Source organism: Erithacus rubecula (genome assembly GCF_903797595.1).
Source record: "Erithacus rubecula genome assembly, chromosome: 24".
Classification (NCBI taxonomy): Eukaryota; Metazoa; Chordata; class Aves; order Passeriformes; family Muscicapidae; genus Erithacus; species Erithacus rubecula.
In genome coordinates, this window is record NC_136676.1 from 42,328 (window position 1) to 56,441 (window position 14,114).

General features: G+C 50.7%; 1 protein-coding gene and 1 long non-coding RNA gene across 3 annotated transcripts in view; both read left to right on the top strand.

The window, feature by feature from the left end:
- Positions 1-536: 536 nt before the first annotated feature.
- Positions 537-14,114, top strand: part of LOC306812126 (uncharacterized protein) — a 112,556-nt gene continuing 98,978 nt past the window's right edge. The window contains exons 1-3 of one of the 2 annotated variants that reach the window (XM_079326406.1): positions 537-643; positions 8,033-8,108; positions 8,291-10,870. In XM_079326406.1, coding sequence (XP_079182532.1) covers positions 8,060-8,108; positions 8,291-9,045 — 804 coding nt within the window. In that variant the 5' untranslated portion in view covers positions 537-643; positions 8,033-8,059 and the 3' untranslated portion in view covers positions 9,046-10,870. Of the gene's footprint in view, positions 644-3,265; positions 3,358-8,032; positions 8,109-8,290; positions 10,871-14,114 lie in introns of those variants that run through there. The other variant, XM_079326407.1, reaches the window with a different exon arrangement.
- The window catches only part of LOC306812130, a 108,230-nt gene continuing 98,248 nt past the window's right edge, over positions 4,133-14,114 (top strand). Inside the window, exon 1 of the long non-coding RNA XR_013776800.1 lies at positions 4,133-4,204. This is a non-coding gene — a long non-coding RNA (uncharacterized lncRNA). The remainder of the gene's footprint in view (positions 4,205-14,114) is intronic.

Sequence of the window (14,114 nt, forward strand, 5' to 3'; positions counted from 1 at the left end):
GTTTGGGGCTATTTTTCTAGTGAATCAGGGTGAGTTTGTTTTTATTACCATACTGATGAGTGGGGTGAGAGAAAATGAACTGCAAAGCAATGTTTCCTCTTTTCCCCCCCACCCTTCCCCTTTGTGTGAAAGTGGCCTGATTCTTTTCCCACCTGTATAGCCAGCAAAGTTGATGTATTTGGGCTACAGTTGGGAAGGTTTTATCACAACTGCTTTGGGCACATCCTTCATGCAGGACTGTGTGGTAAAGAGCTGGAGTCTGCTCTGAAACAAGACACATTCCTAGGCAAGCAGAGGCAGCTTTTGCTGATTTGTGACACAAGTCAGTATATCTGCATAAGATATTTTTAACACATTAGCTCATGTCTGTGCCAGCTTGGGTGCGTGTGTACTACAGTCTGGAGATACCCTGTTCTACTTTGAAGGGACTTTTCTTGTATTAGGAAGAAACATTCTCTTTCTTTTTTTTTCTTCAGGCAACAAGAGCTTCTCTGACTCAACATCGTCTGGGGGAGTGACTGGGCAAGGAAAATGTTATTGCCCTGATTATTGATGGCCACACGCTTAAGTATGCCCTTTCATTTGAAGTCAGGCAGAGCTTTCTGGACTTGGCACTCTCCTGTAAAGCAGTCATTTGTTGCAGGTAAGGAATTCTGTGACTTTTTTTGGTAACAAAATGGGTATGAAGCCTGTGAAATTCCTAGTATGCACACTGCCACACTTAAGTATGCTGAAGAACATCCTGCTTAGTAGTGGTTTTCTTCCTCCTATGGAGGAGGAAGCATGTCTTTTATTAAAATTGTTTCATCAAATAGTACAATTCCCTCTGCCAGTGTCAGTCCCAGGTGAGCCCAATCTCTTGTATAAAGTGATGAAAGATCGTGAGAAAACATTGTGCCTGATTGTCCAATTTGGTGGGGTAGAGAAATGATAATCTGTCCCTGATCCTCACCTTTTCCCCAACTGAGTGCCCTGTCCAGCCCTTCCTTGGACACCTCTTAGGGATGGGAACTCCACCACATCCCTGGACAGCCCCTTCCAACGCTTTTCATGAAGAAATTCCTCCTGATATCCAACCTGAACCTTCCCTGGCACAGATCGAGCCTCTTACCAGGACATTTTGCCTTTGAGCACCTGAGCTGCTGTGCTGGAGCTGCAACAGCCCCAGTCGGCCCCCACTGCTCACTGAACCATGGGGTTAATTTGTGCATTCTATCCAAAATGAAGAAGTATTCAATAATTTATTGTTCCAACAGAACTCTGAATGTTTTGCAAAGAAAATCATAGCAGTATTTCTGCTGCAAGTCAGGCTGGAAGAAATGCTCCTGAGGAGAAGTCACTGGGAACAATGTGTCTTCATGTGGTATAAATTGCTTCCCGTAAAAAAGAAGAAATTAATTAGGCTTGATGGATTGTTTGTTCTCCTTACTTGTTACAATTGTCTGGTGCTGAAGCTGAGCCATATGGAGCAGAGCTGTTGGTGTCAGAGTTTAGATGCCAGCTGCCTAAATTCTTCTAGCAACAACATCTGGATTTTCAGTGTTCTGGATTCAGAATTAAAAGCAAAAATGCTAATTTCCAAACAGAAAACACTTCCCTCCCCCAACCCCCCCCCACCCAAAAAAAAAAAAAAAAGAAAAATAATAAAACATGCTGCAGTGGAGGCAAAAGGATTGCATACAGTTGGCTGAGCTGCCTGCTGAGCTGCCCTCCATACAGGAAACATTTGTAATTCTGTCTCTTGGCCAGGCCATACAGCCAAATACTCTCTTGTTGGACCCATAGTTCAGTTCCCCCACCTCACCTGTGATGTCACAGCAGACAGGTAATGTGGGCCCAGACGCGGTTCTCTCACCAACACTTCTCAGTTCCAGGGGCTCATTGATGCTGCCAGCTAGGCTGGTTTTTCTCCTCTCAAGGGAGTATCAATTATCAACGATTGAGAGAGGGACTGATTCATTATCAGAATTCAGATTTTACTGTGAGTTACATATGCTTATATACCATATACAGGAAGGCAGATAATTTTATACAGCAACCATTTAGTTAAACATTACACAGACAAACTTTACATTTCTATTTAGTAAAATCTTCTTTCCCATCAGCCAATCTTCTTGTAATCTTCAGAGTTTTTGCTCTGTTTGCTCTTGCCAAGGCATCTTGGTTATCAAACTACATACGCTAATTTAATCTACAGCACTATCAGTCTGACTTACAATAGTAATAAATCCATCAGCCAGACAGTTTATTAGTTTTCTAAAGGTCTGCAACCTTCAAAGAAACAGGATGTTTTTCCTGTACTGAGATGGTGTGTAATCTAAGTTTTTCCATGCTTCCCAAGAATTTTCCGCAGTGCCAAGCTTTATGATTTGCTCACACCCCACATGGTTTCACCCTCACTTTGGTTCCAGTCACTCTCAGCCTCTCTCAGTCCCAGCCAGCATATTCCCAGTCACACCCAGTTCCTTCCAGTATGATCTTATTTGCTCACAACCATTCCCAGTGAGCCTCAGTGTAGTCCATGCACTGCTAGTATGATTCCAGTCACCTCTAGCATGATCTCACTTCATCCCAGTATAAGCACAGTGGCTTCTAATCACTCCCAGCATTCACCCAATCAATCCTAGTTTTTCCCAGTTGCTCCTACCATGATTCCAGTTGTTAACAGCTGATCCTGGACACCCTTAGAATGACCCCAATCACTCCCAGTATATCCCACTTGCACCCAAGAAGGTTTCAATTGCCCCTCCAGGCTCCTGCTCACTCCCAGTATGATCCCAGTATGATCCCCGACTCCTTCAGTGTGACTGCAGCCTCCCCCACCATAGGCCCAGCTGCTCCCAGTTTAACGTCAGTACAATCCCAGTAGAATCCCCAGTCACTGCCAGTATGATCTCAGTACAATCCCAGTCCAGCCCAGTCACTCCCAGTGATGCCACTCCCTGTCTCTGCCTTCCCCCTCCCGGATCTCCAGGCTCCGGCCAAGGGCTGGAAGTGCCCACGCAGGGTGCCCAGCAAGCCCCAGTTTGGATGTGCAGCCCCCAGTTGTCCCAGTTTCCCTCTCCTTTTCCTGGGGCCGGGTTCACAGCGGGTGGCAGCAGCCTAGAGCTCCGCGCTGCCCATCCCAACCTGTCCCGGCTTCATACCCGCTCCTGCCGAAGGCTGCGAGGGCTCGGGAACGGGCAGGAGGAGGAAGGAGTGAGAACGGGGCCGTGGGATCCGGAAGGGCGTCAGGAGCAGGAAGAGGAGTAAGGAAGAGGCGGAGCGGCAGCAGAAGCCGGAGGAGAGAAGCAGCAGCGCGGCTCCAGCGCTCCCTGAACTCCCAGCCCCGCGGGACCATCGCCCCCCACCCAGCAGGTGCAGGGGAGGGGGAGCTCGCCCCAAATATCCCGGGAGTTTAGGGCTTTTGGAGCGGGGAGATGTTTGCGGCTTGCATGGCCCCAGAGCCGAGCCGCAGATGGCCCTTGGGGGGACATCGGGGAGGTATTTTTGGGGGTCCCGGTGGGTGCAGCAGAGCCCCGCGGGGGGCGGGGGGATGCGGGTCTCCCCGCGGTGGTTGTTGGGCTTCCCGGGCCGGGCCCTGCGAGCTCTGCCGGGGCCCCGTGGGGACCGCGCGGGGCCGGCGGCATCGGCGGGGGGACACCGGTTTGGGGGAGCCCCGGGAGAGCCACGGCTTCCCTGAGCAGGACCCCAGAGGGAGGAGAGCCCCAGAACCCCAAGGCGAGGACCCCGGGAGGGGGGGGAGGGACCCCTGGGATTGCCGGGACCCCGGCGGGGGTGCTGGGGCTGGAGGGGCGGCACGGCCGGGAAAGGGGTTCGGGGCTCCCGGTGCCACCAGTGGCTGCTCCTAGTACGAGCCCAGTCTATCCCAGTATGATCCTTGTCACTTCTCCTCACCCCCTGGCTGATCCCTGTAGCTCCCAGTATGAGCCCAGTCGCTCCCAGTCATTCCCTATTACGATGCAATTTGCCCCCAGCAGAGTTCCAGTTGCTCCCAGTCGCTCTCACTTTCATCCAGTATGGTCTCAGTTTTCTCGGTTGTCCCTAATATAATCCCAGTAACTCCCACTATGATGCCAGCCTCCGTCAGCAGGGACCCAGTCACTCACACTTGTCCCCAGTGTGGTCTCAGTTGCCCCCAGGAGATTCCCAGTGTGGTCCCAGTCCCCACCCGCATGGTCTCAGACACTCCCAGTATATCCCAGTTGCCCTGAACATTCTCATAGTCTTTCTCAGGCACTTCCAGTTACCTCAGTGTCGTTCAGGTGCCCCCAGTTTTATCCTAGTCACTCCCAGTACATTCCAGTTGTCCCTGGCATGCATCCTGTCATTCCCAGTTGCTCCCCATTCCTCCCAGTGAGTGTGCAGTTGTCTCCTGGCATGGGCCTTGGAGCTCCCAGTAACACCCAGTCAGGGTCCAGTCACACTCACTGGAATCTCAGTATGATTTTAGCCAGTCCCAATATTATCCCAGTCACTTGACATTCTTATTCCAGTAACTCCCAGTCACTCCCAGTATATCCCAGTCACCCCCAGCATGCTCCCAGTCACTCCCACTTCTTCCCAGTTGCTTTCAGCATGATTCCAGTTGCTCACAGTCCATCCCAGTATGATTCCAGTCACCCTCAGTGTGATCCCTGTCTCACCCAGCATGGACCCAGCTGCTCCCACTGTGATCCCAATATGATCCCAGTTTCAGCCAGAATAGTTCCAGTTGTTCCCAGTTCCTTCCAGTATGATCCCACTTGTCCCTAGAATAGTCCCAGTCCCTCTCAACATGGTCCCAGTCACTCCCAGTTGATCCCAGCTGTTCCCAATGTAGTTCCAGTCACCCCAGTATAGTCCCAGTTGGTCCCAGTGTGATCTGAGTTGCTCCAGTTGTTGTCTCAGTCCCCTCAGCATGGTTCCAGTACTTTCCAGTTGCTCCCAGTTGCTCCCAATAAATCCCTATTTTCCTCCCAACATGGGCCCAGTAGCTCCTAGTAATCCCCAGTCAGGATCCATTCACACCCACTACAATCTCAGTAGCTCTCAGGACGATCCCAATAGGACTCATAGTCACTCCCAGTATGGTTCCACTCACATCCAGGATAATCCCAGTCATCCCAGATGTGATTCCAGGTGCTCACAGACACACTGTCAGTGAAGTCCCAGTTGCTGCCAGTGTGATACAGTATGATGCCAGTCTCCAGTATGGGCCCAGTTCATCCCAATATAAACCCTATTGCTTTCCATCACCCCCAGCATGCAAGGAGACCCTCCCTGTTCCTCCCAGTTGCTTGTAGCATGATCCCAGTTGCTCACAACTGCTTGTGGTCACCCTCAGCATGACCCCAGTCACTCTCAGTATATCCCATTTGCCCACAACATGGTCTCAATTGCCCCCACAAGTTCCTACTCATTCCCAGTATGATCCCAGTCTCTCTCAGTGTGATTGTAGTGTCCTGAAGCATGGTCCAAGCTGTTCCCAGTATGATCCCAGTATAATTCAATCACTCCAAGTGATGCCACTGATGGGATCCCCCCGTGGATCTCCAGGCTCCTGAGAGGAGCCCCAAGGACTGGAAGTCCCCACGCAGGGTGCCCAACAAGCCTCAGTTTGGATGTGCAGCCCCCCAGTTTTCCCAGTTTGCCTCTTCTTTTCCCTGGGCCGGGTACCCCCCAGCCCCAGCAGGTGAGAGCAGCCCAGAGCCCCACACTGCACATTCCAACCTGTCCCAGCTCCATCCCTGCTCCAGCCACAGGCTGTGAGGGCTTGAGCAATGGGGCACTGAGGGTGTCACTGCTCCTGGGGAGGAGGAGGAGAAGGGGTGGAAGAGGAGGGATGAAGGAGGAGAGTGAGAAGGGATGGAAGTAGGAGAAAGAGGTGGGATTAGGATGGAGGAGGGATGGAGAAGGAGAGCCAGAAAGGATGAAAGTAGGAGGAGGTGGGGTTAGGGAGGAGGGATGGAAGAGGAGGAGGAGGAAGGGGAGGGACAAAGGAAGATCAATAAATGGAGAAGTAAGGAAGAGGTCGAGCTGAGTTCACAGCCCCTTACCTGAGGGAGCATCACCCATCCCCCCATCCCAAAAGGGACTGGGGAGGGGGAGCTCGGCCCAGGTATCCTGGCAGGTCCCTGGGTTGGGTTTTTTTGGGTGGGAAGTTTTCACCTTGAAGAACTCCAAAACTGAGCAGAAGATGCCTCTTGGTGGGACATTGGGGTGTCCCAGTGGTGGCTGCTAGCAGAGGCAGCGTGGAGGAGCAGAGCCCTGTGTCCCCCAGGACCCCAAAGTGGGGAGCCCAGAGAGGGGGAGCACTGCCATTCACGGGATCCTCAACAGCGTGGAGAGGGGCAGGGGGGAATTCCTTGGACCACCTGCACCCCAAAGCAGAGAATAAAGGGAGAAAGGACTGTGGGGCCCCCATAGCCCCTGGTGTCCCTAAGTGGGGAGACTGAAGAGGGGGGAGCTTTTCAGATTCCTGGGACTCTGTCTTGGTTTAATTTAGGTTTGCCAATTTCACTATACTCAATTTTCTCTTTGAGATAGGATTTAGGAGCAAAAATAAGGCAGGCCTAAAACTTTAAAGGGTATAGAGAATAAAGTTATTAATAACACAGAGAAAATAAGAAATTCAGAATAAGATTTCAAGATCACTTCCCCCCCTTCCATATTTCTTAACAACATACAGACACACTTCAGTGAGTCTTTCACTTAAATAATCATTTCAGTTCACTCTAGAGAGAGAAGTTCCTTCTTGTTTTGGCCATAGGGTTCTGTTCCAAGAGAAGAATAAAGTTCTCTTGTGTCCACACTCTCACAATTTGCATCCACCTGGGAAAATCTGCAAATCACGAAACTTCTCCCATCTTTACAGTCTTTCCAGAGCTGTGTTACGGGTTTTGTCAAAGACTTGGGGTATTAATTTTTAGGACAAGCTGTTCAAAAATAAAAGTTCTCTTTCATCTCTTTTTTTCATCAAATGTCTCTGTTCATCTTTCCAGTCTCCAGAACAGAGACTCGGGGCAAAGGATCCTTTTCTCAAACATTTCAACTCCCCCCCAATGTATTTTCTCCACAATTTATAGGAATTCTCAGTGTAGTCCAGTTCACCCCATAGCTTACAAAAAGGTTCTTTTCAGCCAATCTTTTCACGGCATCTCCTCAATCTCTTCCCATCTGGAAACTTGGCTCTGACTTCACTGACTTTAGTATACACTCTGCTTTATTCCTCTCATTCAAGTGAGGTCAGGACGTCTGCAGTCTTATCTGAGCATTGAAAGGGTTAAATTGCACACAGAAGGTGAAGGGAGCCGGGCAAGTCCATCTTGGAGCCCCATGGGACTGCAGGAAGCGAGTGCGTGGTAGGGCTCAGCTGGAACAGAGCCCGGCTGCATTTCCCCCAAGCTGGGTGGGCAGCTGGGGGCTTCACCTCCCCACGGCTGCTTCCAAGATGGCAGCAGGGCCCTGGCTGAGCTGTGGCCACATTGGGGGAAGAAACTAGGATCTTACCAAAGGTTTCTCTTTCCCCTGGCCATCAGGGCCTCTAACTGAAAATGGGGGGGTCTTGGTGGCTCCTCCACCCCTGCCCTGCCAGGCAGCATGGGGAGGGGGGCCGAGCCAGGCTGGCTGGCCTTACCTCTTTGGAAGCTGGAAGACAAAAGAAAGTTTCACTTTTACCAATGTGATTCATGGAGGCGAAGTAAACTTTTATTTGGTTTCCCAGGCTGTCAGTTATTAAATCAGCTTTCCAATTGGTCCCAGAAACTCACAAAGGAAGTTCTCATAGAGAAAAAAAAAACCCTCTGTGTGTGTCTGTGCTCCTCCTCCCTCCTCTTAGGTGACTTCCGTGCAAAACCAGCACAGACTCCCAGCATTCTGGACAGGGAGAAATCCCAGAACCCCAGAATGGATACACTAGAGATGGGAAACTCCTGGGAGGGATTTTCAGAGTAGATTTTTATGGACACACAATGCTGACTCCTAGACATTGACATAGGCAGGGGAGCCTTCAAACCCAAGGTTCTCATATCTGGTTTCCTCCCCAAACCAGAATTTCCCATTCCCAACCCTTGGCCAGATGGAGGAGGAGGCTGCAAGAAAGAAGAGACCCCAGAACATCCAGGCAGGTGAGGAGGAAGTCCCTGCCCCTTTCCTGCTCTGTCCTGCTCCATCTCCCAGCCCAGCATGGCCCGGCTGCAGGACACCCCGCTGCCAACACTGTCCTGCCGGGGATGGACTGGGGGGATCTCCTTCCCTTCCCTCTGGCACGGAGGCAAATCCCATCCTCTCCTTGTCCTTCCTCCCCCAGACAAGGAGCTGAGGATGGGGACCAGAGAGGTCAAATCCCCACAGCAGAACCTTGTGGAAGAGGCTGTTTGGAGTGGCTCCACAGCGCAGGAATCCAGTGCAGAGGAAAAGCTGCGGCGATCCCATACGAGGAGAGGCTCCAAGTCCAGCCCAGGATGCTCTGAAGAGAAAAAAGCCAGCCTGGGCCAGGAAGATGGACAGAGCTTCAGCCAGAGCTCGGAGGTGGTGGTCCATGAGCAGCTTATCGATGACAAGAAGCCCCACAAGTGCTTGGAGTGTGGGAAGAGCTTCAGCTGGAGGTCCCGCCTGATCCGCCACCAGATGATCCACACTGGAGAGAAGCCCTATGAGTGTCCTGAGTGTGGGAAGGGCTTCAGAGACAGCCCTGGACTGATCATCCACCATCGCATCCACACTGGGGAACGACCCTTCGAGTGTGGGGAATGTGGCCTGAGCTTCAGCCGGAGCTCTCACCTCACCTCCCACCTGAAGATCCACACTGGGGAGCGGCCCTATGAGTGTCCCAAATGTGGGAAGGGTTTTCAGACCAGCTCCCTTCTCCTCATACATGAGCGGATTCACACAGATGAGAGGCCCTTCCGCTGCCCCGACTGCAAGAAGGGCTTCAGGTACAGCTCCCACCTCATCAGGCACCAACGCATCCACACTGGGGAGAAGCCCTACCAGTGTCCTGAGTGTGGGAAGTGCTTCAGGACCAGCTCAGTTTTGAATCAACACCAGTGGAGACACCGGTAATGAAGCTCTGCAAGTGCCCCATCCAGGAAGAATTTCATCCTCTGCTCAAACTCCATCCCCTATCAGAGGACCCATGCTGGAGAGACATCTGGTGTCCCACATTCCCAGTGATCCATGTTGGGAAGACATCTGGCTGTGACGCCTAGAGGAGCTGGAACAGAGTCCAGACAAAGTTAAGACGAATAATGTGGGTACTTATAAAGGGGCCTTCAAAGGCAGCACCCTGGCAGTACCAGTGCCACAGTTGTGGCCCTGCCCAGATGACCAAGATGGAAGCAAAAGAGGGCTTGGTCACCAGATCTCCCATTTTTATAAGTTTAGTGCATTTGCATACAGAATTCAGCTGTCCAATTAATAGCGTCAAAATATGAAGTTGCATCCTCCTTGCTTACTTTCTTGCTCGCCGTCTTCTTTCCATATTCTTTATGCTTAGGGCCTGAAGTTTGAAGGGATTGTCCTTGAGTCTCTAGCTGGAATAGGACTGTTTTGTCTTCACCACCCTGTGAAAAGACCCTGGTAACCATTAATACAAAACTAAAAGCTACCAAAGTAGAACAGAAAAACTTAAGACTTAAGGCATCAATTTCCTCCCTTTGGAGGTTCGACAAGGCCTCTACCTTGTCGAATCTCTATTCTAAATATTGACTGGCAGTAAGTATTTAATGATAGATAAGTGTGTAACGATAACTAATCTCTAACACTAGAAAAATATATAATAGTAAATGCATACTTAATAATAAATGTCCTGGTTTGAAGAACGAGTGTCTGCCAATAAAGGCAAAAGCTCCTCTCTGAAACAGAGAATGTAAGCCCCCTTCCTCCCAAGCATTATAATTATTGAATCAGGAACTCTCAGGCAGAGATAAGGGGGTAGGAATAACAGCTCTTTATTAATATATCTAACCGGACAAACAGAAAACAGCAGCTATGAAAATTAACGACCAAACAATACACATAACTCAGTTCCAGTCCTTTATCCAGCCGCACTGCCTGCACTCAGTCCCAGTGGTGAAGGTGGGGTAGGGCCTGCACAGCTGTGGAGGTGGCAGATGGGAGCAGGGAGGCAAGGGAGGCGGTAGCAGCCGCACTGTGTCTCAGGTGGGAGCAGGGTGGAGGAACAGCTCCCCACTCACTGTTTGAGTCCTGGTGGTCAGTTGTGGTCTTACAGGTAGGAGGCTGGAACGGAGCAGATGCAGATCAGTGTTCCACAGCAGAGTACCTGGTTTCCCGGCGTTCTGACCCCGTGGGCTGGAGACGGCAGTACTCCTGCTCAGAGCTCGCTGGTGAGAGAGCAGCCCCCTGGAAGCCAGCCCCCACCTACCCCTTTCTCTAGAGTTCTGAAAAGAGCCTGGGTGTAACCCGGCAGGCTCCCTTAGCATAATAATGGGAAAAATTCTTTAAGCTGGGACAGTAAGAGAACAAACCTCAACCCTCAGCATTATCCACCCCAAATTTTTCCCATGCCAACGTACTACATCAAATTAAAGCTTTAAAATCATATACATACATGCAGTTACAGAAACCGGCACAGTATCATAGTTCACCCTAGAACAAGGTCTCCTTGGGGTATGCATCGGGTCTCTCCATCATTTTGCATCACTCACCAAGTGCAGACTGAGTCTTGAGCGAAAACCATCCCATTAACAGGATTGTCTTTGCTGGAGGCAGAGTTCACCGAAACAGTTTTTCCTAACATGCCTCTCAGGTGTACCACTGGAACCTTATCTCCATCTGGTGTTCCCAGGGGATCAGATTGGGCAGGGCCTGCTCGGTTAGTGGAACCTTGTCTATTGACTAACCATGTGGCCTTTGGTAGATTGATCTCCCAGTTGAAAGTCCCCTCACCAAGTGCCTTTAAGGTGGTTTTAAGCAGACCATTGCACCGTTCGGCTTTCCCAGCCACTCGTGCATGGTAGGGAATGGTACACCCACTCAATGCCATGTTCTCTAGCCAGGTGCTTATAAGGCTATTTTTTAAATTTATTTTTTGAGTCCTGTTGTCTGACTCAATCCTCTCAGGGGTACCATGCCTCCAGAGCACTTGCTTTTCCAGGCCCAGGATGGTGTTCCGAGCAGTGGCGTGGGGCACAGCGTAGGTCTCCAAACATCCAGTGGTGGCTTCTACCATGGTCAGCACGTAGCGCTTGCCTTGGCGGGTCTGAGGCAGTGTGATGTAGTCAATCTGCCAGGCCTCTCCATACTTATATTTGGACCATCGCCCCCCATACTAGAGGGGCTTCACCTGCTTGGTTTGCTTGATGGCAGCACACATCTCACAATCATGGATAACCTGAGAGATGCTGTCCATGGTTAGATCCACCCCTTGGTCTCATGCCCACTTGTGGATGGCGTCTCTGCCCTGAAGACCTGAGGCATCGTGGGCCCATCGAGCCAGGAACAGTTCTCCCTGGTGTTGCCAATCTAAGTCTGTCTTTGAGACCTCTATCTGAGCAGCCTGATCTACCTGCTCGTTGTGCCTATGTTTTTCATTAGCCCGACTCTTGGGAACATGGGCATCCACATGACGGACTTTCACGGGGAGCTTCTCTACCCGAGTGGCAATGTTTTTCCACTCATCAGCAGCCCAGATTGGTTTTCCTCTATGTTGCCAGTCAGCCTTTTTCCACCTTTCCAGCCACCCCCACAGAGCATTGGCTACCATCCACGAATCAGTGTAAAGGTAGAGCTTTGGCCATTTCTCTCTCTCAGCAATGTCCAAGGCCAGCTGAACAGCTTTGAGTTCAGCAAGTTGACTCGATCCACCTTCTTCGGTAGCTTGTGCAGCCTGTCGTGTGGGGCTCCATACGGCAGCTTTCCACTTGCGGTTCATCCCCACAATCCTGCAGGAACCATCGATGAAAAGGGCATAGCATGTTTCGTCTGCTGGCAGCTGGTTGTACAGTGGAGCTTCTTCAGCCCGGGTCACTTCTTTCTGCTCCTTTTCATCAGCAAGACCAAAATCTTCACCTTCTGGCCAGTTAGTAATTATCTCCAAAATCCCAGGGCGATTTGGGTTGCCAATACGGGCGCGCTGCGTGATGAGGGCAATCCACTTGCTCCATGTGGCATCGGTGGCATGGTGGGTAGAGGGAACCTTTCCTTTGAACATCCACCCCAGCACTGGCAGTCGGGGTGCCAGGAGAAGCTGTGTTTCTGTGCCAATCACCTCTGAGGCAGCTTGAACTCCCTCACAGGCAGCCAGGATTTCCTTCTGTGTGGGAGTGTAATTGGCTTCAGACCCTTTGTAGCTTCTGCTCCAGAATCCCAGGGGTTGGCCTCGGGTCTCACCAGACACCTTCTGCCAAAGGCTCCAGGACAGACCATGGTTCCCGGCTGCAGAGTAGAGCACATTCTTTACCTCTGGTCCTGTCCTGACTGGGCCAAGGACTACTGCATGAGCGATTTCCTGTTTGATCTGGGCAAAGGCTTGCTGTTGTTCAGGGCCCCAGTGGAAATCATTCTTCTTACAGGTGACCAGGGAGAGGGCTCACAATCTGACTGTACTCGGGGATGTACATTCTCCAAAAGCCTATGGCACCTCGTAAAGCTTGTGCTTCCTTCTTGCTTGTTGGTGCAGATATTGCAGTGATTTTATTGATAACCTCAGAGGGGACCTGGTGCCATCCATCCTGCCACTTTACACCCACGAACTGGATCTCTCGGGCAGGTCCTCTGACTTTGCTCTTTTTAATGGCAAAACCGGCTCCAAGCAAAATCTAGATGATTTTCTCTCCTTTCTCAAATACCTCCATTGCTGTGTTCCCCCACACAATGATGTCATCGATGTACTGCAAATGTTCTGGAGCCTCACCCTTCTCCAGTGGAGCCTGGATCAGTCCATGGCAGATAGTGGGGCTGTACTTCCACCCCTGGGGCAGTCGTTTCCAGGTGTACTGCACGCCTCTCCAGGTGAAAGCAAACTGAGTCCTGCACTCTGCTGCCACAGGAATGGAGAAGAATGCATTTGCAATGTCATTGGTGGCATACCACCTTGCTGCCTTGGACTCCAGCTCCTACTGGAGTTCCAGCATATTCAGCACGGCAGCGCTCAGAGGTGGAGTCACTTCATTCAAGGCACGATAGTCCACAGTCAGTCTCCATTCTCCATCAGATTTCTGCACAGGCCAGATGGGACTGCTGAAGGATGAGTGGCTCTTGCTGACCACCCCTTGGCTCTCCAGCTCATGGATCATCTTGTGGATGGGGATCACAGCATCTCGATTTGTCCGGTACTGCCGGCAGTGCACTGTCAAGGTGACAATTGGCACCTGTTGCTCTGTAATTTTCAGGAGTCCTACTGCAGAGGGGTTTGCTGATAGTCCAGGCAAGGTGTTCAACTGTTTAATGCTCTCTGTTGCTACAGTAGCTATTCCAAAAGCCCACCTGAACCCCTTTGGGTCTTTGTAGTAGCCGTTCCTGAGGAAGTCTATGCCTAGAATGCACGGTGCCCCTGGGCCAGTTACAATTGGATGTTTCTGCCACCATTTCCCTTTCATGCTCACCTCATCTCCCAGCAAAGTCAATTCTTGTGATCTCCCTGTCACCACAAACAATGGAAACAGGTTCTTTCCCCACATGTTCCGGTGGTATTAGGGTGTATTGTGAACCAGTATCAACTAGCACTTTATGTTTCTGTAGCTTTGATGTGCCAGGCCATCGCACCCACACTATCCAATAGATCCTGTCATCCCATGCCTCTCCCTGGCTAGAGGCAGGGCCCCTCTAGCCCTGGTTATTGTTCCTTTCCTGGGCAGACATAGTGAAGGTTCCCTCCTGGGGATCTCACAAATCAGATTTCTGAAAAGAGCCTGAGTGAAACCCAGCAGGTTCCCTTAGCATAATAATGGGAAAAACTCTTTAAACTGAGACAGTAAGAGAACAAGCCCCAACCCTCAACAATAAACATAATAACAATAAACATCTTAAAAGAATAGTATCTTACACAACCAAGTATCATATAAAGACTAATAATTAGACACAGAAGGGAAACAGTTAAAATAGATTATCATTTGCATCAGTCTTTGTTGTGTGGTTATTTCAGGAGCAGAAGTATTGATGCTTGGTTAGCA